Here is a 27,217-nt window from a genome sequence, read left to right on the forward strand (position 1 = left end):
CAATAACAATTAATACTAATTCGTGGTTTTACGTCAAACATAAATTTAACATAGTCCCGCGCTACCAAGGTCACTTCACCTGATCGTCCTGCCATCGCATCATCTCATCGCTGGTTCGACTGGCCATGCACGGGATCTCGAAATGATGCACACAGCACGTGCCTCCAGAAAAATGCTCCCGGGTGCATTGTGTTGAGGGATCCCGAGTACTTGCTCACCTTGGATGTATTTCAGTATCGGGAAAAAATGTTTTGCGGGATTCTGTCGATAACGGTCGTAGATACGCTACATATAATTTAATAATTCCAGACTTTGAGGGCAACGTGATCGAGGATCTCTGTAATCATGTTACGTAATATCTATTGCCTCACTTGAAATATTTTCAAAGATTGTCAAAGGAATCCCGGTTGACGACCAAGTATCAGGCACGTCCTTCCGGTTTGGTTCAGGCGATATTCAGGCGGATTCAGGAAAGCGGCGTCCGGAATCCGGCTGGACCTACGCCGGAATGTCCTGATAGTGCCGGAACAGTGCCGGATTCCGCCGGAATCAGCCGGATAGTGCCCGGAATCAGGTCTGATTCAGGTTATTCAGGAAGTTTCGTACGGGTATGGTCAACGTCATCTAGATCAAGAAAGCATGATCCCTCAAACGATGTGACCTAGTCATCACGGGTAACGTCAGCCAGGACGTGCTTTCAGCTGTCGCGCGCAGTTAGCCCCCACAAAAAAGCCAGTGTCTGCAGTGGTCTGCGGCGATTTGTTGAAGCAGACGACATTACGATGTTATGTGTCCAGCTGGCGAAGGAGTGAGAGGAGGCATGATATAGGCCTTTTGTATCTAGGTGACTTTGGTACAGTACAGGCATTCAGGCTGATATGCACCCAGGAACAGTCGCCTACACACCGCAGGGCTCAAGTATAAGTTACTCCTAGGGGTGTTCCAGAGTGCATCAAGTGACACGAGAAATTCATACACGTGTATACGTATAGTAGCGTGAAGGAATGAGACCTACCCCTCTCTTCCACCTCCAGAGTGACACGGCTACCTCCCGGCTTCGGGGAGAAGTAAATGCCATCACCCCAAAATTTTGTCGTGCCCTGATGAGTTGCGACAAGTGCGACTTTTACATCAATTTAATACGTCTTATGACATTTGGTCACCCATTCTGTTCATTTATGAAGCGTATAATCTGCAAAATGTATTGAAACAAATTAATGATGTCCACGTAGAGCGTAAGACATGCAAGGATGTAATCCTCCGGCGAAATTGCGTATGCCCGGTGGCCTCCCATGATCAACTGTGTGTCCACTATGATATACTGTAAGGAAAGAAAAGAAGTCCATTAAGAAAACATTTGTTGCTTCCAAGAGTCACCAGTCGGACTTTGTTGGCGTCATCGTTTACGATGCTCACGTTCTGTAGAAATGTTTGAACCCGAGCGTCGAACCGAAACGTTTTCCGGTTTGGTTCGGGTTCGGCCATGAAGGTTCCGTTCCGGTTCAGTGGCTGTAAACCGGTTTGGAACCGGTTCGAGGTTCGCTACAAAATTATAAGTAGCCACTAAGAATGATACTATATCTCTTAGTCTCATTTTTTATGCATTTATTTGTTTTTCGACCAACAGGACCCTCTTTCACCCCTTCCCCGAGCAACGTGCCGTCAATCTAGGCAGGCTGACCGCTGGAATCCCCACATCACCGCCCCCACACACACCAACCCGAACCGAACCGGTAACCGAAGTTTTTAGGTCGGTTCGGTTCCTGTTCTGTTCCAAGATGGCGCTAGTAATTACGGTTCAGTTCCAGCAAAAAAATACGGTTAATTTCGGTTCCGATTCCGGTTCGGTTCGACGCTCGGGTTTGAACTGGTATACTTACAACTGAAAAGATCAGGGCTCCTGCGCAGGCGTACAGAAGCCGTAGTATCGGATACTGTAAAGAAGATCGAACAATTGCAGTAAATCCTCATGATAACGAAATCGCTTTTTCGAATTATCGCTTTATTCGAATTTGACGCTGTTCCGACCGGAATGCGTGAGTTTAGAACACGATTATACGAAGTTCCAGCCGACTCGCTGTTTACGAGTTCCTCAAGGTGTCCACCGCCAAGATTAGCTCCTTTTCCGCGCTTCTGAAGCTCTAGTCTCCGCCTATTTCGAAATTTGTTGAGTCCCGCTTTCTTCGTTATAACGGTGTCCGTTGTATATCACTGGGTACTATGCGCCGGAAAAATGTGGAGACGACAGTTAAATTCGAAGGTTAAACTATTTAGCATATAGTACGAAGGCAGTCATGCGCCGGAGGTCATTGCAATAAAGTTCATGTTAGACAGCAAAAAATATTTTGGATCAGTTCAGAACGCATTTGTAAATGGTGACACATGCCTTCCTCCCCTTACATATTCCCACTGAGAAATCAGCTCCATGGCGCTCTCCGACCTTGTTTTGTCGTACAGCAGTCTTTCTGAAGTCTGGAGGCCAGTTCATGTACATTTAGTTGCCATCAACTTTATAGTGACCGCAACCGCGAAAATAGCCTTGTTAGGTGCTCATCTAGCACGTAGGCTAATTCCAGGAAAAGTCTAGAGCGAGGAATGCGTACAGCAGTGCACACCTCACAGCCCATTATGTGCACACACGTTTGAGATGGACGATTCAAATGACCATACAACTAAACGAGAGTCCGTTTGCGGTCATAATGAAACGATATTCGGGAGGTATGTCGTACTTACTTTCTTTCCAAGAAAGGCAACCAAGATACCGAATAGTATCAGGACTATGAGGAAGCAAAACATTACTCCACTGCATACTGTGAAGTCGATCTGAAACGAAAGTGCTATTTATGTTACCAGCTTCCGTAGCATAGTGGTTAGGATGACCGCTCTCCACACAGAGACTAGAAGGTGACTTGGGTTCGAATCCCCGTACCGGCTGTGCTGTTTGGAGTTTTCCGGCAGAGTTTGCGGACGAATGTCGGTACACTTTCCCCTGAAGTCGGCCCAGGACGATTACTAACCTCCTCCCCCACTCCTTCCTGTTGTCCTCTCTCCATCCGTCCACGTCTTCACGCCTCTCGTAGCCACATTTGCTCCGCGGCGCTAACGCGGAATTACAAAAAAATAATATTTCCGTGATTAGTGATTAGTAATGCGACTTATAGTAACGGACCACAGAGCCAGAGCGTATCGCACTGACTCAAGGGTTGACGGAAGTGCAAGGGCAAGTCATTGCTACGTCACAATTTCTCTCGATGACCCCGCGGTTGCAAAGCCGGTATGATACGCTTTAGAAGACAGACTAAATTGCGATTACATGTATGAGGAGCGTTGCTGTCTCTGTAGACTTTGAAAGAGGACGTCCAGTAACATAGTAAGAAGGTTGAAGAGTTAAGTTGTTACGCGTTTGGAAGGTCTCATAAGAGAAGTTGTGCCAGTCGTTTTTTTTTCTTTTTGTACTGCCTATTGCCCCTGCTTCTACGGCATTTTCTGTGCCAGAAGTATTCTAAATAAACAAGAAAACTGTCGATTTCAGAGTATGCCCGTGAGCATATGCATTTGCACGTGTATTTTATAGAGACGGGACGAATCCAGAATTTTCCGAATCCGAATCCAAGGAAAGTTCTGCGAATCCGAATCCAAGGAAGGTTCTACGAATCCGAATCCAAGGAAGATTCTGCGAATCCGAATCCAAGGAAGGTTCTGCGAATCCGAATCCAAGGAAGGTTCTACGAATCCGAATCCAAGGAACGTTCTACGAATTCGAATCCGAATCCAAGGAAGGTTCTGCGAATCCGAATCCAAGGAAGGTTCTAGGAATCCAAAGAAGATTCTGCGAATCCGAATCCGAATCCAAGGAAGGTTCTGCGAATCCGAATCCAAGAAAGGTTCTACGAATCCGAATCCAAGGAAGGTTCTACGAATTCGAATCCGAATCCAAGGAAGGTTCTGCGAATCCGAATCCTAGGAAGGTTCTGCGAATCCGAATCCAAGGAAGGTTCTGCGAATCCGAATCCAAGGTAGGTTCTGCGAATCCGAATCCAAGGAAGGTTCTACGAATCCGAATCCAAGGAAGATTCTGCGAATCCGAATCCAAGGAAGGTTCTGCGAATCCGAATCCGAATCCAAGGAAGGTTCTACGAATTCGAATCCGAATCCAAGGAAGGTTCTGCGAATCCGAATCCAAGGAAGGTTCTGCGAATCGACGAATCCCGAATCCTTTGAATGCTTACTTCAAAAAGAGTTTAAAAACAACAACAACAACAAAAACTTCCACTGAAGAGTGTTTTGAAGCAGAATTTGATATATTTGTTGAATGGAACACAAAGTTCACTTTCAGGAGAAAACATACCCTATACTACTTACTTGTAATTTTTTTAACATATGTTGTTCATCGACTACAGGGACTATATATACTATCGAATCTGAATTATTTCCATAAAACTAAGAAACAATCGAAAGCAACAAGCATGTTACCGTTAAACTTGTAATGTAAGAACAAGAGATTTCAGTCCAGAGCAATGTATAAACAAACAAACAAGAAAACTCTGCTGAAACAACTTTATTTGTACGATGAGGAATGCGGAGTTTCAGCGCCAGAGGCGACACTCTACCCCGTCGCTGGTGGTGATGTGGGGAATGAAATAATGAGCCCGTTTTAGACGAACGCAGATTGTTGTTAAAAACACTAGCATTCTCATCCGCTGAGGGTCTAACCTATCGCATTTTTTATCAGCTATGACACCCAACATGCTGAGGACTCTTTCTGACGTTACCGTCGATGGGAGTGAGACCAGGAATTTTTCGACTGTTTCTTCAGGTCAGGATATTTTTGGTTTTCCTTCCAGTACTTGAAGATGTCGGCAGAGACCAATCAGGCTCTCGGTGGACTCCGGAGGCGCCAATTTTAAAAAGAAACAAGCAAACGAGGTTGGTGGATTCGAAAGATTCGGTTCGGTGTTTTGGGAACTGGGATTCGGATTCCCGAATCTCGAGTCCCTGCCTCGGATTAGAGGATTCGCGGATTCGGTTGGCCCGTCCTTATATTTTACTTATTGCACCTATTCGATATAAGCGATCTTGGAACCATGCACAATTAAAAATATGTGCTCAGTTTTGTCCTCATCCAGGACTGCGCAGCGGAAAGCATTTGTCCGTTTTACTGGACATTTTATATTACACATGGACGCCTCAAATTTATTGGGGGGGGGGGGCATGGCTGCACTCGTCCTAGGTGCATGCGACTCGACATTCGACGGTATTCGCTGTGCCCTGATATTTGGAAACCCCGTAGCAGGCATGTCGCTTTCCAGTAGTCTTTCGTATGGTTCGAGAGGTGATTTTGCTTACCATACTCTGCATGGCGAATATCGTCAGCGCCAGGAACACCACCTGCAGCAGTCAAAGTAAAGACATTTTGGACTTCGTTTATATATGTGTGTGCGTTGCGCGCCTACTATGTTTGATTTGGAGCGAACAGCGCAAGCTTCAAGCCATGCTTCGTTGCAACCAACGATTTTTAAAAGTTCGCCTAACCGACTGCTTTCCTGTGTGGTGCATTCATGTTCGCCTCCCGATCGAGAAACACGACCCCAACAACACCGAATATCCTCTGGATGCACAGATAATGTCCCAACGGACTCGCACGTCCGATGGATATCCGAGTGACATCCATCGGATGTAAGAGTTCATTAGGACATTATTCGTACATCCAGAGGATATCCGGTGTTGTTGGGGGAGTGGCAGCTGAAAAGCTATGGACAGTCGCACGTAACGCGAGAACAGAACATCGTACAGAGGGTCAGAGCGGCGCGTGCTCTAGTCTTGTAGGTACATTCACCCACTACAAACGTGGTAAGAAACGTTGAATTCCGCTCGTTCGTTCTTTGTCAGCCGTCATTATGCCATAGAGTCCAGTATGGCCACCACGTCAACGCGTTTAAAACAATGTGCAGTGATTCATTAAAGACGATAAAAAGAGGATCATAGTGACATTAATCGCCTTTTGAAAGCAATTTGTGAGGATGAAACTGTTGATCCAATTTCCAAATGATGTGCAATGGTGGGCAGTGCATCGGGAGCTGCTAAAGCGAACATTGTGGATAGAACCTAGCAGTGGTCGACCAGTAAGTGAGGTGGAATATTTTCATTCAAATCGGGCATCGCATCGTCACCCTGCTGGGCATATCGAGAGAACAGGAAAGTTATATATTCGCACTTAATGACATTCGTTTCGTATCGCTCGGTGAAATCAAATGGCAATACATGCGAATGAGTTCTGGGAACTCATTCGCTTTTCCCTCTCGCACCGACAACGTACCCTCGCAGTAGAGAGGTATCAAAAACAACAACGATGCACCGTTCGAAGAAATGAAAGGCGAATGAAAAGTTGTACTCCAATATTTTATCACGAATACGATAACTTTTTGACACGAAGGAAGGAACCCAAGCAGCAAAATGTACTGAAAGTCGAGTGCAATAGGGGTGGACGGTATGTGTCTTATCAATGTTCTTTAGTTTCAAGAGTCTGTTTAGGGCCTTGCACCTACCCGTCCACCCCTATTGCACTCGACTTTCAGCACATTGTGCTGCTTGGGAAGGCTAAACACTCGACAACAGAGAGAGAGAACAGACAAGCTGGTTCATGATGACAAGGATACAACCCGAGGCAGGGAATTAAACAACAAACAACAATTTCCAGGAAATTGTTGTCTGTTGTTTAATTCCCTGCCTCGGGTTGCATCCTTGTCAAGGCTAAACACTGTTTTTCGGAGAACCACCCTCGTTCCCAGTCGCCACATTGCCAAGTGCGGTGCAGATAGGCTTCTCATTTGCCTTTGCTTGTGGTACCTAGCTAATTAAGTGTCTTTGAAAAGACAACTATTTTGTGAAATAATCTAACGTTTGGCTAGGTTCGAGCAAAAGAAATAAAAATATCGCTAGTGTACCTGTATAATGCTTCATATGTTCGGCCCTGGTGTCTTAATTAACGACACTGACATCATTTGCCAATGACATTGTTTCTTCGTGTAGCTCGATGTAAGGCAAACGAATGACATTGGGTGTGAATGTCATTTGCTGGGAATGCCATTCGGTTTGCGGTGTGACAGGGGTATTACTGTATTACTGAGCCGATAATCTTACAGCACGATCCCGCTCAGCCTCGCATATCGCGCGTTGCCGCCCAGGCTCTTGTGATGTTGGAGTTCGAACCTTGTCCGAGCCCTCATACCGAATCATCGAACTTGGCGCCCTGCAACTTTCCCTTCATTCCGAATTGGAAGAGCGACAATTCATTTCAACACGGATAATGAAGTGAAGGACTCAGTGATGTCGTGGATCAAGGACACGTCGCAGGTATTCTTCATTGACAGGATGAGAAAGCTAGTTCACTGTTGGCAGAAGTGTATAGCTCTATAAATGATGACTACGTCGAAGGTCCGCGGTTCGAATCCGCGGGCCGGCTGTGCCGTCTGGGGTTTTTCCTGGGTTTCCCTCAGATGTGTAATAGGCGTATGCCGGCACAGTTCCCATGAAGTCGGCCCATGGACGCAGCTATCCTCCCCCCGAGCGGATTCCGCTCGGTCTTCCACTTCACCCTTTCCTCTCCTCCTCTCCACCACCTTTCCCTTCCCGAGAAACATGCCGCCTAATCAGGCAGGCAGACCTCTCGTGTTCCTTCCAACGACACTCCTCCTCCTCCTCCTATAAATATACGATTTGGTAGCCAATAAAATGTACAGGGTGTGTGCAGAAAAACATGACCCGCATTTTTACATGTAACTCGTTGTCTACTTAGCCGAGGAACTTCCGGTGGCGCACGACGGCGTATTTATGCGTGCGAAAGCTACAAAAAAATCCTGGAAGCCATACTCAGTGTAAAAAAATAAACAGAGCGCGAAAACATGGGCTTCCATGCATTAGAATAGGTCGGTCATGACAGTGCATTGTCGTGCATTTCCGTCTCATGAGAGTTATGTGCAGGCACCGCTAGGGGTACTGCCGATGAGCGTCCATGTGGGACATCGTTTCGATTTATGCACCGATAGCTCCCCTAGCGGTACTTGAACACAACTCTCCTACGTGCACCATGTTGCCCTTTCACATACACCCTGTTGTCCACCATGTTGCCCTATTCTGATGCACGGAAGCCGATGTTTTCGTTGTTCCGTTTATTTTTTAAGCTGGGTATGGCTTCCACAATTTTTCTACAGATTTCGCACGCATAAATGCGCCATCGTGCGCCACCGGAAGTTCGTTAGTTAGGTAGGAAACAAGCTATGTGCCTAAATGCGGGTCATGTTTTTCTGCACACACCCTGTACTTTCGTCCATCTTTTTAATGCGTTAGCATTGGGAGTGTCAAAGTGGAAAAAGCTGTGTGTGCGAGAGAGGGAGATGGTGAAGCATCACCGAGGCAGAGGTATTAGTGGAGATGTAAAGGTGATATGAGGGCAAAGCTAAATGAAGGTAAATGATATGAAATTGAAGTAGTTGAAAGTAACTAAGAGTAAGAGCCGAGAGTAATTAAAGGTAATGAGAGGTAATGAAAGCAAGAACGTTGAATTTGAAGGTAATGCATGTAAGATATACGTAATTAAGAGAAATATGTAATTAAAGGTAATTAACGTCAATTAAAGGGCAATTGAGAGTAATTAAGGCAAGTAATCGTAATTAGATGGAATTATTTTAAATTCAAGATTACCCCAGGTGCCCTGCTGTAATCACTGTCATGTATAGACAGGAAGTGCACAACAGGGAGTCGGGTTGAGACAGGAAGTGGATACCGGGAAGTCAAGTATAGACCGAAAAAGTCGTTTTATGCTAACGCACGTCTCTCGCATTTACCGAAAAATCACCACTGAACTTTTCATTCGACTATCCCGGTCCGTTTCGGAGTTACGTGCGATTGCGCATTACTTTTCAGCCGACCCTCGTATATGAAACACTGCCTGATGTATACTATGGCAAGTAGTAAAGAGTGAAAGCTACAGGCAATGCTGAAACATGGAAACATGGTGTGTTATTGACGATGATGAAGATGGAAGTTTGCTATCTTATCAATATTAGGGGAACAGACGACAAAAGGCAATATCGTACATTGTATTCCACAAAAAATAGTGGCTTACTATAGAGAGTGTTAGTAGATAACGTCATCGTGAAGCTACCTTACCGTACCTACCGTAACCAGTGGCAACGTGCATGACTCAGAATCTTATCCGTTGGATGGGTGTAGTAGATACGGTACTTCGGAAGCCACGTTGTCAACGGCCTACTAACGCTCACTATACTGTTAGTGTGCATCACTTTCGGGTTGCGAAGTTTCCGGTCATGAAACTGCGTTGGCGTCCTTGAATTATGTTGTATACACAAAAGTAGTCATCCTCCTGATCCACAACGTCACCCTCTTGGCTGGCTCTAGGTTGGGAGACTTCCCAGAGGAATGTCTGCACAGTTCCCCTGAGGAAGGCCCGGGACGCATACTAACCCCCTGTACTCCCATTCCTTCCCAGCTGTCCTCTCCCCATCTCTCCACATCTATACGCCGCTTATAGCCACAGTGCTTCGCGGCGCTAACACTAAATAAAAAAGAAAGGTGGGAAGAACACACCCGTGTAATTCATACACTCAGTAAGTAAAAAAAAAAAAAAACAGAAGAACGAAGAAAAAGAAAGCGTTTGCAGAGACCCATACTCCTCGCTCTGTTATGCCCAGAGTCACTAAGTCAGTTACGCTTCAGAATATCGACACTGAGTTCCAAGAGCGAGCATGCGCCATCTTGTTTCCGCGCCACGCTACCCACGCGCACAGCGCACGATGCCATCTATCGTGCGCGGGTGAAATGTCCCGTTTACGAGCAGCAGTTGACGGCCTTGAACTCACCTTGACATCTTCTGGACGCTCTGGTGGACAATACATGGTGGACATGGTGGGCAATACAACAACCACACACGCTTCTCTATCCCACAGCGAGCATTACGTTAGCCGCCTTTGATCCTCAACTGGGGATGGTACCGGTGTGGTGCGGAAACAAGATGGCGCTCCTGCTCTCCCTTGGACCTCAGTGTCGATACTCTGAAGCGAAGCTTATTTAGTTACTGTAGTTATGCCCATTAATGGGGTGTACAGCCCGACGGAGAACGCAAACACTTACCGCAGTTACTGCCACAGCTAACATGACCTCGTCCGCCTTGTAGAAGCTGTAAATGCAACCACCCACGGTTATACCTCAAAATGTGTATTGCGTGTCCTATCGAATGACGTCGCGAATCACAGTCAGAGTCGACCTCTCTCGAATTGCATTCAGTTTTTCAGGTTTGGATCTTTGTGCTCTTGCACGAAACTAAACTTTGATTTATATGTTCTTTTCTTTATGCGTTAAAAATTATGCTATTTTCACGTGCGATAGTGTGATATCATGTGTAGTGCCAAGTCAGTGTGATATCGTAGGTTCATTTCGGCTTTCCGATTGACGAATTTCAGTTTCTCGAGTGATCCAACGTGGAATAATCGCATTAACTACAGAGCCGGCAAGGCGAGTCGTACCTCGTGGTTATTGGTACGACATTTTAAAAACTGCCTCCCAAAAGTGAAGGAAACGTTACCATTTACGTTCATTACGCTTGTGTGTTGGGGGATACTCACTATTTAACTTCTATTAGCAAAATAGAGAAATTTTCAAGCGATGCAACTAGGTTTGTATGCTAAAGAGATTAACTTTGGGGTAGTGTAATAATAATAATAAAATGGAAGCCATATCGGGATATGATTTGCTGTCACTGCGTAGAAGAAATTTTGAACTTAAATTTAGATCATTTCAATTCTTTAGATTATTTCACATATTTCTTTCCACCAACATACGCGTCGTCTAGACCATTTGACAAAAATTCCGAATATAGTGCAAGGACGGATGTTTTTAAATATTATTTTTCCATATGTATATTCAATAGTATAATCACAATGGAATCGTTTGTCTAATGCTGTATGTGTATGTTGTGCCGCTGTTGTATGCCTGTTTATTTCCTGTTGAAACCTGCCCTGTATATCCTGCAAAGCCTGTCGGCGATGTAGGTGCCATAATAAATAATCAATCAATAAAAAAATGTAAGGAACAGGGCCGTTGACGCAACCTGGCAAAAAGGGTACTCTCCTCGCGGGCGCTACCGAAACGTACCGAACTAAAATTGAGCTTTCAGGTCACTTGATTTCTCCTGACGACACCGGTCACATTCGTTCGTGCAAAGGGCTCGTATATCACAATGCGAAGCAGAAACGTGGTGTTGACAGTGAGGGTCCTAAGAACAGTTTATGTTGCTGGATGCCAGTACTTACGCAGTGGCGCAGCCCAACCCAACTGACACCAAGCCCGTCTGAAAATCGATTGTAAAAACTCCATATAATGACATGCAGCAGAGCAACCAGTGTTCTTTAAAAACGACGTTCTTTGCCCATATGGCTCTGACTGCAACACAGTGGTGCTCAACACGTTAATATGCGACCCCCCTCTTGTAGGGGGCTTGCGAATATTCGGCTTTTTAAAATCGAATTTTGGAGTTTCAAATCGGAAGTAGAAGTGTATTCGAATAGTCCCTAAACTTCGCGAGCAACATTTATCATTTTTAGGCTTGTCGTGCTCTTTGTTTGTTTGTGTTTATGGCGAATTAAGGTCGCTCACTAATGCCCTTTGTAATAATTAGGGAGGAACCTGGAATATCCTTCCGGGTCCCCCATCCTACATATTTCCGTTGAACTATCATTATGCGTGCAACAATATAAATTCCAAAATTCCAAACACTGTCTAATGGCCAATGAGTAAAATGGTTGCTGTCACCAGACGGCTGGGACGCCTTTCAGTGTAGCTCTCGTTTGACTCTACTTTTTACAAGTTTCAAAATGTGCAAAATCTCAACTGCTCAGATGTTATGTTGTAAATAATGGCGACATCACAACTTTTCAATACAATTAACTTCGCCTTCGGAGAGAACTTCAGCTATTCATAGTCATTTTCTAACTCGGAAAGTAACTAACACGGTACAATCCATTCCTCGTGTATACAACTAGTGCAGAGGGGTATCGCAGAGAAAATATTCTATATACAGACACCGATTTTATAAATGTAGAACAAACGAAAGTTACTCACGAAAACGAATAAAAAGATGAAGTTGCACGGGAAGCATCGAAACATGTCTGAACAGCAGCAGCAGACCAGTATGTTCATGACAAATGCAACACACCTAACGAAACCAGAAAGAAGTTCAACGAAAATAAAGTATGCTCAAGCAGGGCTAACGGATATCACTGGACTTTAACCTATAACACAGTAGTATAGGTGATATTTTGCTATTTTTACTGATTTAAACGTGCCACAGAGAATTACGCCAACGTTTATGGTTGCGGTATCATGTCTCACATTTTCACATTTTGAAAGCTGTGTATCTGGTTCAGCATGGTTGAAGAGCGCAGGAAGGGGTAGTATAGATCAGGGTTGCGGAATGGGATCACCTATTCCATTCCATTCCAACTCCATTCCGAGGAATGGAGATTTGTGATAAGTTCATTCCTTTCAATTCCTCGGAATGAAAAGGTATGGCCAATTCCCCCTCTTGAAATGGCTTGGCAACCCAATTCCATTCCTTTACTGATTCCATCAATAAAAGAAAAGTGACCGGTAACCGTGCTGGGTAGCCCAGCAGTGCTAGAGAGGAGACTGACATTACCCATCACAGAAAAAGCAAAAAGACAAGGTTATTTCGCCCTTGACCGCGTGGCACCCAGGCCAGTCCATTCCAATTCCATTCCGCCTGCGAAAAAAAAAATAAAAAAATGCCCAATTCCATTCCATTCCCAGAACAGTTTCCGCAACCCTGGTATATATGCTTCATAACCCTCTTTGTAAAGTTTTTCTCAAACTTTCAAACGTTTAAGCTTTGCAAAGTTGCAGTAGCACCTACGTGGATTGCGACACCAACACAAATATTACAATTTAAATGGGAAATATGGGCGCAGGCACGTGGTCTTACAGGTCAACCGTCACGAATAAGATGACACTTTAGTTTCGAAACCCACTGGAAATGACACGACAGTCCCCTTGAGGTTGCCTTCATCTGGTGTTGGTTGAATAGACGACCTGAGCCCCTAAGTCACCGATACGTAACGCCGTCGCGCAAAGGATGCTGCTGGGCGCATATCAACCGACATGTTCTTCTGTTTCTTGCTCACCAGCACAGCAAAATATAACATCGAACTGGTCTTGTTGATGTAATATTCTTTTGCTTATGTGTTAAAAATAGGTCTATCTTAAAATTCCAGTGCCCCTATATTTTTGCACCAGCACAAAATCAAAGATGTGCGAAGAGGTTATATGACTCAGGCACGTAAAACTGAAAAATATGGTTTCTGTGATTTCCAATGACGCTGAATGCAATACTTTTGAGCACTTCGGACAACGTATAAGTGGGACTGGGACGCAATACAGCCATTTCAAAGGGCGTCCCCGTATTTGTGGACATCACTGCAGTTTTCGAAAACGCGCGGTCATATCTACTCACATACAGATGAATCCAACGTAGTAGTACTGCCTAGCAAGTTCGTGCACACGAGGCCTGCGGAAGAAGTCATACAGGTGTATAGGTCGTGCTCTGGTATTCCGGTCATATATGACCGCAACTGACAGAAAAAACTTCCGCAGCAATAAGTGGTAAATGATGTCGTATTGTAGCTACACCGTCCCTTCGTGCCTTCCTAGCCTGGTTGTCGCTAGTCTGTAGGGCCTACTAACATTTCGCGAGGAGCTATAGAGCGTGTTGGTTAGTACATTGCACCATGATCAGGCAACGCGACGGAGACGAGGTCTTGGATTGGTCTGATTGGTCCTGGAGAAGGATTGAGCTATCCCAGAACAACGTGAGCCACTGGTCCATAAACTCCTCCCCTATACTGAGATTTCTTTTGTAGCAAGAGACTAGAAGGGCTGTCCTCGTTTTGTTCTGATAAACTCGGTGGTAAGTGCAACGCTGTCCGTGTGTGTCTTGTGAAGGGGCCCATTATTTCATTCCCCACATCACCATCAGCAATGGGGTAGAGTATCGCCGTTCGCGATGATACTCCCCATTCATAATTTTTCAGATAAAATTGTTGTTTGTCGGTATGGGGTGTCCCTTGTCCTTGTCTCGGTCGCGTTGCGCCTGATCATGTTTCAACCAATATTCTGGTTCGTCTGATGTACCATTTCTAGGAAGAATTATAGAAGGAGGGGAAGAAAAGGGCAGGTATTCTGTCTCGCATGCGCCATCTTCGCATCCCGTACAAGGAAATACGAATCCGGAAGATTATTCCATCCGGAGAATTAGACTAAAGAGTGGAAAACTTACACATGAACACAAGCAGTGATGACTGCGCAGGTGAGAACGAGTTGAAGCATTAGGAGAAGGTACACCTTCCGAATAAAAGCTGCGGGGAAACATGTTATTAGGACAAAACAGAATAATGCCTCGTCAGCTGACGATGTGTGGGTAGTGCTGTCGATAGTATACATTCAGCAGACTATATAGTTCACAAAAATGTGAGAATGACGAGCTCTAAATCTGTGCCGCGACGTCATCATCCACGACACCTTGTATAGCGTGCGTACTATAAATATGCAAAACACAGCAGTAGGCTGTGCGAATTGTTCAACTGTTGAATGAATCTGGATGAACAGCAAAAAAGAAACGGAAGCGAATGTTCAAATGCTACTCTTGATATGACCGTCGAAATTTGGAAATTGCGTCGGGGTGGAACGCCAAACTTAAAAGGCATAAAAAATTAGTCTGGAGGCGTGGATTGATTTTGAGGTTAGGCTCTGATTTCACTGTAAGTTATGCGTATATGTCATGCAAAACTTCATCCTGCTGAACATCATTGTTTTGAAGCGAAACAAGACAAATGAACGACATGCTGAAACGTGTGGTTTCGGTTTGACGGTAACCTTAGCGTGCTGTACAGAACTTTGGCTGGTGCAATGTCGAGTCACTAAATAGGGAGCAGAGTAGGGACACTGAGCCACGCCGACGAGCGAGACCGCCATCTTGGGTCCGGCGCGGCGGCGTTGCCTAGCAATGGGACGCCAATCTCCCCCTTCTCCGCAGGAGTACAGCGCGCGGTGCAGAGCCAGATCGCAACCGAGGACACCGATTTTCGATGGAGGGTGTCCAACATGGACGGCTCGTTCTTGGAAGGAGAAACCACGTGACACGATCGGCCCAATCGAGGACACCGAACGCCGGATGCGGCGCGAAAAAGGAATTCGGTACTCTGTCTCCCTATTTAGAGATGCGAAACCCCGGGAAAAAAACGGAAATTTTTGGTAAAACCAGTTCCTTTTTCGGTTCTTTTTCTTGTTCTCCGGAAAAAAATCGCCCAAAATTTCCAGGCGACAAAATTCAAACAGGTAAATTTTCGTGCCTTTGATGCGTTCCAACTCGCAAACAATGCCTTAGATGCCTCTAATCCGCGAACAACCACCAACTTAGAGCTCCGTATAGCTGCTCCAAGCGATCACCATCGCGTTCACATAATGTCGGAGTTCTGGTCGGAGTGGACGGGTTGTTCCAATTACCTATCGCTGAGTAGACAGCAGTCTCATGGGATGCTCTGCTCTGCATTTATGCCTAGAGGGTGAACACTACTAAAGTTACTAGCTCATTGTATGCTGTGGCTTGGCCGGCAATGCTTCCACTCAGCAGTAACCGTGTCTGTTTCCATCTATTCCAATTTTTCGGAAAAATCTCGGAAAATGTTTCCTTTTTTCTTTTTTTGAGCGATTCAAAATTTCCGGGAATTTTACATCTCTACACCTATTTAGTGACTCTAGTGCAATGACAGTGTGCGAAAGAGATAACGGTGACTGAGGACTGTTTTAAAATACAGTAGAACGTAACGGGCAAGCTTTTTCTCGAGTCGGTGTCTTGATTCTTTGCAGAAGACAATTGAAGTTACTAACAGTGACGCTACAACGACTGCGGAAAAGCTCGCTAAAAATTTAGAAACCAGCTGCGGATTAAATTGAAGTATCTTGCAAGGGTGACTGTGAGCATCACGAGAAAGCACGTGATAGCTTTTGTTTAGCCGCCCTGGTTTGTTTGGTTTTGACAGTCTCATTACGAAGGGAAACGTTTATGAAACGTGCCCTTCAAAATGGAGAGAAATCCTGGATCCTAAAACAAAACAGAGCAAGGATCGAACTGCTAGCTCGATCAGTACGCGGTATAGATCTTGAATATTCGCTCTTATCACACTGAGTATCAAAGCACTGAAATTAAAATGAACTTCACCTCTGCGAATCGCTTTATCGGAGAAAGCGTTGCCTCCATCGTCCTCAGATATCGGCATGGCTGCAACCGAAATGGAAAACGTTGTATGTACAGGCATCCAAACCGAGCGACCATTACGAATGGGACAATGTGAGTATTCCCGGCACTTGGACTGTTTTTAGGATCCTATTTAGTTACTCTACAAGACATGACAGCATTTTCAGGTCACTCCGGTCATTTCCCAGGTTTGCTTGGAAAATGTGATGGCCTAGGCCTCTAGGGTTTTCCTTCACCTTTTCTAGTGGTTCATGTTCCCCTTCCTCCTCAATGTAGACAAGGCATAGATGACGCACAAATTGTGTTTTGCAAGAAGGTCAGCTAGTTGACGCAATGCAGACAATAAGCTGGGACGCAAGCAAAAGCTGCCTCGTGACACTGTGGAGAAACACCCGGACTTCGGGATGTTCACGTCGCCAGCTAAACGTGATACAAATGTCATTGTGTAGATAAGTTCTGCCGCATAACAGTAAACGTTTGTGCAAGACAGCATGTCATTCTTTTTGTGAATATGTCGTTTCACAGCAGAACTCGGTTCTACAATGTAAACGACGAAAAACTCGAGTTATTGGAAAAATAATAAACTTGGAAAGAAAAAAAAAACACCCTCCGAATATGCCAAAAAATTTAACTCTGATATCCCGGAATCGTAACTTCAACTAATACGAAATGTTCTTTACATCGAGGGCCTTCGAGGAGTTTTGCACGAAGACAGGGGCGGATTTAATGGGGGGGGGGGGGGGGGGCGATTCCCCATACGGCTGTGTTCCCTATGTAAAAACCCTATCTCCTGGATGATGCTGTGCCGCAAAGCACGAAATGTCCTTAAGACCGCCCCCCCCCCCCAATAACATGCCCCTGCACGGCGACGACCATAAAGCACGTTCTGACCCCTACGCGCCAACCGCAGGCTAACGGGCAAGTTGAGAGTATGAATCGAAGTGTGCTGCTCGTGATCGCTTCGTCTTTAGGGGGCACTGAACACACACAGTCTGGAACGAGCGAATCAAGGAATACGAGAGCTACCTAAACAACGCCGTTAGCAAGACGACCGGAAGGACATCGTTCGAAACTACATGGGTGCGCGTTAAGTGACGCTCTTCCATTACGTCGCCTCTCTGTAGACGACGGCAAGGAATGGCAAGATCCCTGAGATCCAGACAGCGGTTCGGAACCGACTGATTGTTCACTAACAGAAAACGAAGTTGGCCTATGACAAGCGGCATTACCCGATTCATCACTGTGAAGTTGGCGACGGCAAGGAATGGCAAGACCCCTGAGATCCAGACAGCGGTTCGGAACCGACTGATTATTCACTAACAGAAAACGAAGTTGGCCTATGACAAGCGGCATTACCCGATTCATCACTGTGAAGTTGGCGAGATCGTCTTCATGCTGACTGTCCCGCGTCACACCGGACAACCAATCGGGACGCAGCCAAAACTTCAAGGCCCCTTGGTCGTAATCGAGGTCCTCCCGTCTGACACATATCGAGTTTCAGCGCTAGACAAGCCGAGTGATTTCCGAACGACTGCCCATGTGGGGTGGCCCACGACGACTAGATGATGATGATGATTACTGCGATGATGAAGGATCACCGGCACCGGCATCAGCCCCAAGAGCGAAAAATCCCAGATGCATTCGCAGAAGACAAGGAGCGCCGCTCCGGAACAACAATACAACTTCCAGAAAAATTCAGGGATTTTGAACTGCAGTCGTGCAAGCTAAAAATTTTACCAGGTAAAAGGAGCGTATAACTTTTCCCCGTATTTTTTCCGCGTAATTCAGCGATGTGTGCCACTGCAGTGATATTTCGACTAAGCACATTTACCTAACGTAGCGTAGTTTAACGAGGACGTAAATTGTTCAGAATGGCTGAGTCTAGACGATTGGCTTCTCTTCTACATGCCAAAAGGAAGATGGAGTACCTACATGGTGTGAGATACGCTAAGAGAGCCGACCCAGTCGTCGGGGTTCAAGAGTGTGCACGTTTGTGTGCATCAATGGAATGCGAGGGGGTCGCATTTTGGAACGACTGGACGAAAACCTACGTCTGTCAACTGCGTCAGAGTGTGCACTGCATTTAACGAGCTACATGCTTCAGTAATCCACGAGATTCCTAGTTTTGACATATAACGATGTTATACTGTATATAGAAACAAAGAAGGATATAGACGAACTCTGATTGACGTAACCCAGACTAACTTCTCTAAATTCCCCTGAAATAACCTGACCTGACAGTCGGTAACGTGTTGGCTTGCTCAGCTCAAGTTCGGGGGTTCGATCCCTGCCGAGGGCGGCAGCAACGTGTGGGGGAGGTAAACAATGCTTCCATGCAGCACCGTCTGTCGGAGATTTCCGGCGATCGGTGGTCGAAATTATCTGCAGTCCTACCCTTAGCCACGTGCAGCATGTCGCCACACCTTATGTGTAACATCACGACACCATTATTACCCCCCCCCCCCACCCGGAGCAGTTGCCTTGCTATAGTACAGCCGAAATTTTGAGGCCTTAGCTAGGCAATATATCTTTCACACACACACACACACCTCCCTCCTATCATCCGCTGTCGGCCATATTTTGTTAGTATCGCATACAGCCCACCAGCTTCACAGGTTAAGTTCTATTAAACGTTAAGCATATCGCAGAGAGGCTTCTTGCGCCTTTTTCGTGGCATATACGGTCCTAATGGGAAGGTACATACCTGACAATTATAATTTTGACGTTGATCAGCTGAAATTGCCAAAGGTAGCAGCACAGCGTTATGTCACCTTCTTGTCCTTCCTCGTCTTCTTCTTCTTACCCAGTCAGCGGTAGGACTCGGATGTAGTTCCGTGTCGGGACCACTGGCTTTTTTTTAAAGAAAAATGAATAAAACAAAAATCAAAGCTTTTACGTGAAAGAGGAGCTAATTAGTAACGAAATTAAACAGGAATGACCCTCGTATATTGCGTAAAAAGAATAAAAAATAAATTTTATCGCCAGTTTCTTGAAGGCGATCCGCCATCTTTACTGAGGACCTTCTGATCTAACCCGAGGCACAGTCTCGACGCCCTCACCGCCTAGTGCGTGCCTAGCGGGGGGGGGGGGGGGGGCGCCCCACCCGCCCCACCCAGACCTCCCCAATCTGAAGAACCTAACCTAGACTAACCTTACTAAAGTGAGGTTATTTAGCCCAATTCAACGACCCTACCTCTTGCAAGATGGCAAGTTTCGAGTCCGTTAGGCTTAGCATTCCCGTTTTTCTCCTGCGCTAAAGGTGAGTCAGATGGGGTTGTTGAAATGCATATAAAAAACTTATAATCCACAGAATTTTATAATTCTTACATTTTTAGATTCAGTATATGACCTTCTTCCACTTCTATGCAATATTTACCTTCCTAACGCTTTCACTAATTTTTAAAAACGAGTGGTCCCGATACGGAACTACACACCAGGACTCTCGCACGAGCACGCCCTGGGCAAATTCTGCTTCTTCGCAAAAGATGGCCGTGAGCCGCTAAGGGAGATTGGCCAGGAGGATTGGGTGAAATTACCACGAGTTACTCTATGCTAGAGACCTGGACGACTGTCAATTGCCTATGAGAGAACCAGGTCGTAGGATAGTTACGAGTGACGGCTGCAAGCGCCACATAGCATTATTGGGGAGAGTGAATGACACCGTCATCCTTGCTACCGTCGTTCGTCTGCTACACAGGGCTGCACAGGATGTTGCTACCCGTACCACTTCATCGTTATCAACACAGCCCACCATACATTGCCGCGGTTTCGGCAAGTCACGTCGTAACGAATAGTGGTAGCTAGCGCCAAATCCCATAGCCAAGCGGCGATTGCCGGAACTACTGCTCCGGTGCTGGGAGCTTTTTGGGCTCCTTTGGGGCTCCCTATGCAGCGACTCCACTGTCGAGGTTAAACAAAGACCAACGGTCGGGAAGCCTCTGGGCAAATATGGAAATCACCCGCATTACACGGGCGCTGCGCGCCTTGCTAAGTGCATGCTCCATGGCGGATTTGGGTGGAGAGGTCCACCATTCCTTGTCTTGGGGTATAGTACGTACCTCGCGATGAGAGGCAATGTCGACAAAAATGGCGACGAACTCCATCAACCAGTCGTCAGGGCATGGGTTTCTCGTGCTGAGCTCTTGATTACTGGAATCCTCAAAGGCGAGATTTGTAGGATAAATTCGAATTGGCTTAAATTTTACCGGCGTCGTTTTTCCGGTTAAATCGGAAAATCCAGAACTCTGGTTATGCGCAAACACCGTAGGGATCGACGCCGAAGCGTGTATGCGTTCTGTACAGGGAGTAACGGAATTTGCTCCCGAGAACTCCCGCTATGAAGGATGAAAGTCACTGAAAAGGTTAGCCAGCTGTAGGAGTCGAACCCACATCTTCTGGATTGCCGACTCCTGGGTTCGACTCCTACAGCTGGCTAACCTTTTCAGTGACTTTCATCCTTCATCGTGAATTTCTCAGGCAAATTGAGGCTTTGTATGTATTTGTCCCTTCTATGTTGTTCCAGCCTCAGAACATCAGTTCTTTCATCTCCCGCTATGCCTTGCTGGCGGCGTGCCCGTACGCGTGACAACAACTTTATTTTGATAGTCCTCATCGCCATTAGGAAATGAGAGTACATAAGGCTGCAGACAGCTTTTAGATGTTTGATAAACATATCCAAAATGCAGCAGTCTTGGCCACTGCATATAGCCCACCATATATAGCCACTGCAACTTCTTTCTTCTTCTTCCTTCTTTCTTTACGTGGCCACCGCCATTCAGCAGTTCGGGTGCAGTTCCGTAGACGGTCTTATGGCTTTTAAAAATTAGCGAGGTCTTTAAAAGTGAAATAATGTATAGAAGTATAAGAAGGCTATACAGCGAATATATAAAAAAATATGAGAATTATAAAAATGTGTGGTCTAGAAGCTTTTCTGTATGCATTTGAACAACGCCGTCTGAAGCACTTTGTTACTTTGCATTAACCCCCCCCCCCCCCCCTCGCAGGAGAAACACGGAAATGCTAAGCCTAGCGGACTCTGATGTTGCCGTTATGCAAAAGGTAGGGTCGTTGGGTGGGGTATTTCAGCTCACTTTAATAGTGAGGTTAGGTCAGTCTGGGTATGACAGCTTGGATGATCTGCCCCATCAGGCACACACCAGGAGGTGCGGGAATGAGGCTGTGCCGCCTGTTGGGGTCCTGAGAACCTAGGTAAACATGGCGGATCATCTTGTAGAAACCGGCGCTAAACTTTTAATTTTTATACGTTTCGCAGGACATCCGACATTGATTCTTGTTTCATTTTATCCGTTAGTTTCTCTTCTTGCTGGTAATACCATCTATTATTTGTCGTTTATTTCCGTTTGTCAGAAAAGCCATAAGCCGCGGCTACGGAACTACATCCAGAAGTTCATTCAGGAACCATGGGCCTCTAGATATTGAAGGGTGAAGGATATTGCTTGTGGGACTGGCCAGTGGTTATTGTATGGCCTCTTTCTTCCTGTGAAGAACGTGAAGAAAAACAATGTGCAAGTTTCCGGCGATGCAGAATCAAAAATAACAAAGACGGTTAAGAGCATCAGTTGTTTACTATATACATTAAAAACAAGACTTTCGTGCAGTAGGCTGCACTTCATCAGGTTTGAGGACCTGTTACAACAGGACCTGTAACAGGTCCTCAAACCTGATGAAGTGCAGCCTACTGCACGAAAGTCTTGTTTTTAATGTATATAGTAAACAACTGATGCTCTTAACCGTCTTTGTTATTTTTTTCCCTCTGTAGCCTTTATTTTATGACCCGACTATGCTGTTAATTCGTCTTTTACACCGAAGTGTTCCCGCACGGCGCGCGCTCACGATCTACCCGAGGACCAGGGATCGGTATCCTTGCTCTCGGTGTCTTTAAATTCTTATCAACTGTGGCCACGAAATTGTAAGGTGAGAGCTGTTAAGTCTAAGTCGTATGCTGGTGCTATATTTACAACCGCCATGTCTTGCTCATCTAGGACGTGTTCGTTTCCTTCGCCAACAGCTGCCGTTAAATGCCCTCAGTTCGTGCAATAAAGAAGGGGATCTTAGGAGTAGGGCGCTCGTTTAAAAAAAAAATTGCGCATGGATGAAGTCCGTTTTGAGACCTGTATGCAAGGGCAGATCCAGACCCTCGGTTTGGGGGGAGGGGCGGTTCATTTGTGGGAGCGTGTAGTGGGGGAGGGGAGAGAGGGAAATCCCATGTATAAACAGACGTTTTAGTGGGGGGGGGGCGAACGACCAACCGCACCCCTCCCCCTAGATTCGCCCCCGCCTCTGTGTTACACATTTCGCGTCCAATTAGAAGCGGACGTGCGTTGCTTGTTCATGTCGCATCACCTGGAGACGAAAAATGGAACAATGTGGCAATCTGAAATGGTTGAAACTCTACAGCGTGAGACCTCCTTTTGCATGCCGAGAACACAACCTCCATTGTGCAAGACGAAGCACGCAGCATGGTTTCCGGTTCACTGTATATGTTCCGCTTAACGGCCTGTGTCTGCCGTAAGGGAAGGGGTAACAGGGACAAACAATCCAAGAGAAAATCTTTCCGCTCGACATTTTCGTCTTGAGATCAATTATGTTTCTCCACAAGCCATGTTGGCGCAGTGTCATCAAACTCTGTCCCGGAAGAATCATGACACGCAGACGAGATAGCGGTTATGTCTTCCGTGTGAAATTGCTGTGATATTTTTTCATTGCAGACATGGACAGAGGGAGTTCCATGGCCAGCTCGGAGGAAGCAACGGCTGTAGGGAACCCTTTCTCCAATAAGGCTATTCGAAGAGGTATTCAACTTCCATTGACCTATAGGGGTAAACATCCTAGTGCCATAAATGACCAGGAGCAATTATAGAATTGCATCAGAATCAAGGGACTGCGCATCCTTCTAGCTTCCTCCTTTCCCCCTTTTTGTGAAAGCTGTGCCGTCATTGATTGGACTTCAAATAATTCTACGTTCACACTACGTCATCGAAAGCCGCGAACGCGGGAAACTCATTCACCGCTTTTACGGCATTCGCGACCCTCTCGTTCACACTGTGTTCCGACCGCCGGGAATGCCGGCACTACTGGCACTACCGTACTCCGCTACAAAAACTGATCCGTTTCAATCTTCTAACTGTACTCAAGTTCCACACGTGTAATACGTATAATGTCGCTGTGATAAATCAAAATAACAATTGCCAAATACGTATTTATTGCGTTTTATACAGCAAACTCTAAAGCGATGCCCGCTTCGAGGAGCAGACGACGTGCATCTACACATGTTTCAACAGAGTCGACACACTTACTTCCTCGTGTTCTTGCAGCAGCTGCTATGATGCGGTCTTCATATCTACGTTTCCGCTCCTCTTGCGTTTGCTGTCGTACAACATTTAGCGCTACCTTAGAGCCTTGATTATAATTTCGTAGACCAAGGTTATGCATCCGCCATGTTTGTTGTCCACGCCGCTGCTCTCCCTTCCCAGCGTTCTCGCCCGCAGAGCGCGCTGATTGGTCCACACTCGCGTCTTTCGCGGCACTCCCGGCGAAAGTAGTAGCAATGTCTACTCTCACGCTGCAGCTTTCGACACCTTCGCGGCGTCCGCGGGGTTCACGGACTGCTGTGTGAACGTGACAAGCTCACCGGGATCTCCGTCGTTCGCGACTTTCGCGGCATTCACTGACGTAGTGTGAACATAAATGGGAGAGAAGTTTGATGTGCACCACGTGTGTTCCCGCATTGGTTCAACGTCGGCGACAAAAAGACTTATACGCCATACACCCAAACAACGACGACGTGTTTGGCGAGTTCCCCCCTTGATCGTCACGTGACCTCTCTTCCGTTCACCTCTCATGCACAGACAGACAGACTGGCGTTGCGTGCACTCACCGAAAGCCCGTATGAACTCTTTCACATCACCGCAGTGACGGCATCTAGGAGTGTCAACTTGTCGCAAGCGGTAACACCACTGAGCTGTAAAAGCCAGTCGCAGTCGGAGGCATCCGATGAATGAATGCAGCGTCTTGACGAGAGAGGTTTCATGACATCCGGAAAGCGAGCTTTGGATCAACTCTTGCAAGCATAGATGGTGGAAGGATGCCAATTGACGGGAAGGCAGTAGACTTCGAGGAATGGGACGACAGGCTCCTCCGACCATGGGCTGGAACTAGCCTATGTCCTGCTTCGTACACAAGCTGGTAAACCATTAACACGTCCGTCACTAAGGGTGTGAACGAGCCTCGGATTGGCGTGTGTTCTGAATAGCTTGCAGTGCAGATTTGGGGTCGGTGAACATTGTCCATTCTCGCGGGATAAAAACAGGTATGTGCCGCAGAAATAACGGGATGGTTCTGCAGCTGTTAATGAGGTTGGATGCGAAAGGCGCCGTCCTTGCGCTACGACTCCGGATGGTACTACACAGTCCGATGCGGACTTGCCATTTCTGGAAGCGGCATCCGTGTATGCAGCGGCAGAAGTGGAAAATTTCTCTTCTACCGGACCATAAAAATGGGCTTGACGGATTTGGGGGGGGGGGATGAACTTGGTCTCGTCGTTCGCGAAGATCCGGAAGATTCGCGAAGATGGGCGAAAAAGTATTCTCTCTGAAAGTTTTCTGTGAGTCTCAGCAGTATATGTTCCTGCCCTTCACTAATTCGTAAGCAGGTATAAGACATGCTAGACATGGGCTCGTACAAGAATTATAGAGTCCATGGTCATCCTCAGTTGTTCCGACACGGAAAAAAGGACAGGACTTTACGCTTCTGCGTAGACTATTGCAGGCTAAAAAATTAGCGCCTTCCTCCTGATGCAACGAGGAGTGATGCGATAGCAATAGTTGAACTGCGAAGAAAATGCGGGAATAATTTTAATTTGCGCGTAATGGTTTGCAGATATCGGTCCTATGCAGGAGCACAACTGCAATAAGTTATGAGGTAATGCTACAGAGGATAACGCGCTATGGGGTTTGGCGTGAAGAAACACTTTTTGGTCGCACTCATGAGTACCTTAACACACACAACCATCTCGCTTCGTCGTTGCCCGAAGCGAAGTTGCAAGTTATATATGGGGCCTGGACCAGGAACACAGATTTGCCACTACCAAATCTGTGCTATTGTCTCCACCACTTCTGGGACACTCTTCCGAAAGTGCCCCTATACGGAGGTGCACACAGATGCGAATGACCTGAGGCTTGGGGCTGTTCTGTTCCAGCGACTTTCTCAATGTGAACGTCATTGCCTACGCTAGCCGTACACTGGCACCTGCAGAACAAAATTATACAATTAGAGGAGTGACTGTCGGCTGGGCGATTAAAAAGTTTCGTCTCTATCTTTACGGTCGCTCTTTCTCACTGGTCGTCATACTCCATGTTGGTTGTCTTCGCTTAAGAATCCCCATCTTTACGACTGGGTCCCTGGGTGTTTAAGCTGCAGTAATACGGCATAACTTCCCGTACTGGTCAGGAGAGCATCACCTTGATGTTGAGCATAAAAGGATTATGCAAGCGAGCTGGTGTAAATTTGATTTGGCAAGTTTGGAGTGAGGACATGAGGACGAACAAAGAGCCTTGAGTCTTGTCCTATGTTGTACGATATATTGCCCACATCACCATGACGCCGATTCATTATCCCGCAGCGCTGTTTCCGCTCCCTCGTTTTGTACTTCTTCCTGAATCTTTCTTGCTGCTGCACTCACTTTGAGCATATAAGTGAAAACCAACGTATAGACGTATAGACCACCCCCTAGCCCCAAACCGGAACATCGCCTTACTGCAATGCCCAACTCTCTGCGGTCATGACTGTACGGGCATATGACGGGAGAATGTGAAGCGTGGCTCTTCCCCGTACTTTGCAGCTGTCAGTTATCAGTACCAGGTGTGACGATCCTGCGGCTGGACACCCCTGCGTTTGTAAGGCGTGCGCTTGTCTACGGAGGAAATTTTTCTGGAAGGACATGTACTGTTCTGTACATTCGTAAAGTTATGTGCAGCGTGCCAAGTCAGGAAAGTACAAACAACACGTCCATCTGATCACCTGTAACCCGTCGGTCCCCCTGCAACAGAATTTGAGATGATCGAGATCGGCCTTCTTCCGGCGACAAGCGGGTAATTACATCTGTTAAATACTTGACCAAGTATGCCGAGGCAAAAGCAATCGTTCTGGTGCTACGTCCGATGTCGCACTCTTTCTTGTACAGAATATTATCCTTCAACATGGCCTTCCGGGAAGCCTTCAGAGCTACGTACAGAGTGTGGTATGTGTTTCCTTTCGAACTGTACAGCACGTCCTTAAACTCAACAATATGCTATCACGGTAACTCGAACCTGGTGCATACCTTTCCTGACATATGCATACAATACCGCATGCCGAGCAACAACTGGCTTTTCTCCCCGTTTTCTTTTCTACAGCACGAAACCGTGACTCTTACTACCTGCTTACTGACAGCCTGACCACGTTTCTCTGAACTCCACTTGAGCTCATACTGTCTGCAACGCAAAATCGAGCCACGTGTCCCGGTACTGCATTATGGATATACGGGACACTCAACACCACCGCTACAACACAATGCATCGCGTTGTGCCGTACAGTTGGGGAGATCTTGTATAGGTGGTCGGACACTCCGAGAAACTTCCACCGCGGTACACCGGACCTTACCGCATCGCGCAACTCGTCTTTGGTTTTGACTATCAAGTTGAACCTTGTACGCGACGTCCTGAGTGAAGGATCCCCCGGCCATCAGACGACTCACATCCTGCTCCTATAGGACCTTAACACGCCACACGCTTCGTCTACCGGGGGGGGGGGGGCATATTGCTACGAAGAGGAAGAGGAGGAAGAAATTAATGCTCATTTCTTTCACGTTGATTCTGT

General features: G+C 46.4%; 2 protein-coding genes across 5 annotated transcripts in view; one reads left to right on the forward strand and one right to left on the reverse strand.

Moving 5' to 3' along the window:
- Positions 1–27,217, forward strand: part of LOC135374764 (protein lifeguard 2-like) — a 38,838-nt gene that overhangs the window by 2,087 nt on the left and 9,534 nt on the right. For 2 of the 4 annotated variants that reach the window (XM_064607689.1, XM_064607692.1), the window contains exons 1-2: positions 22,174–22,276; positions 23,071–23,154. In XM_064607689.1, the coding sequence (XP_064463759.1) occupies positions 23,073–23,154 (82 nt within the window). In that variant the 5' untranslated portion in view covers positions 22,174–22,276; positions 23,071–23,072. Of the gene's footprint in view, positions 1–21,373; positions 21,401–22,173; positions 22,277–23,070; positions 23,155–27,217 lie in introns of those variants that run through there. The other 2 variants (XM_064607691.1, XM_064607690.1) reach the window with 2 other exon arrangements.
- Positions 1,122–19,119, reverse strand: LOC135374766 (protein lifeguard 1-like). The gene is made up of 11 exons (XM_064607693.1): positions 19,047–19,119; positions 16,307–16,366; positions 14,366–14,444; positions 13,544–13,597; positions 12,136–12,229; positions 11,328–11,365; positions 10,150–10,195; positions 5,347–5,388; positions 2,734–2,823; positions 1,881–1,934; positions 1,122–1,321 (listed from the first exon to the last, which is right to left on the reverse strand). The coding sequence occupies exons 2-11, from the start codon at positions 16,362–16,364 to the stop codon at positions 1,160–1,162; spliced, it is 717 nt and encodes a 238-aa protein (XP_064463763.1). The 5' UTR covers positions 16,365–16,366; positions 19,047–19,119; the 3' UTR covers positions 1,122–1,159.

Source organism: Ornithodoros turicata, unplaced genomic scaffold (genome assembly GCF_037126465.1).
Source record: "Ornithodoros turicata isolate Travis unplaced genomic scaffold, ASM3712646v1 ctg00000746.1, whole genome shotgun sequence".
Classification (NCBI taxonomy): Eukaryota; Metazoa; Arthropoda; class Arachnida; order Ixodida; family Argasidae; genus Ornithodoros; species Ornithodoros turicata.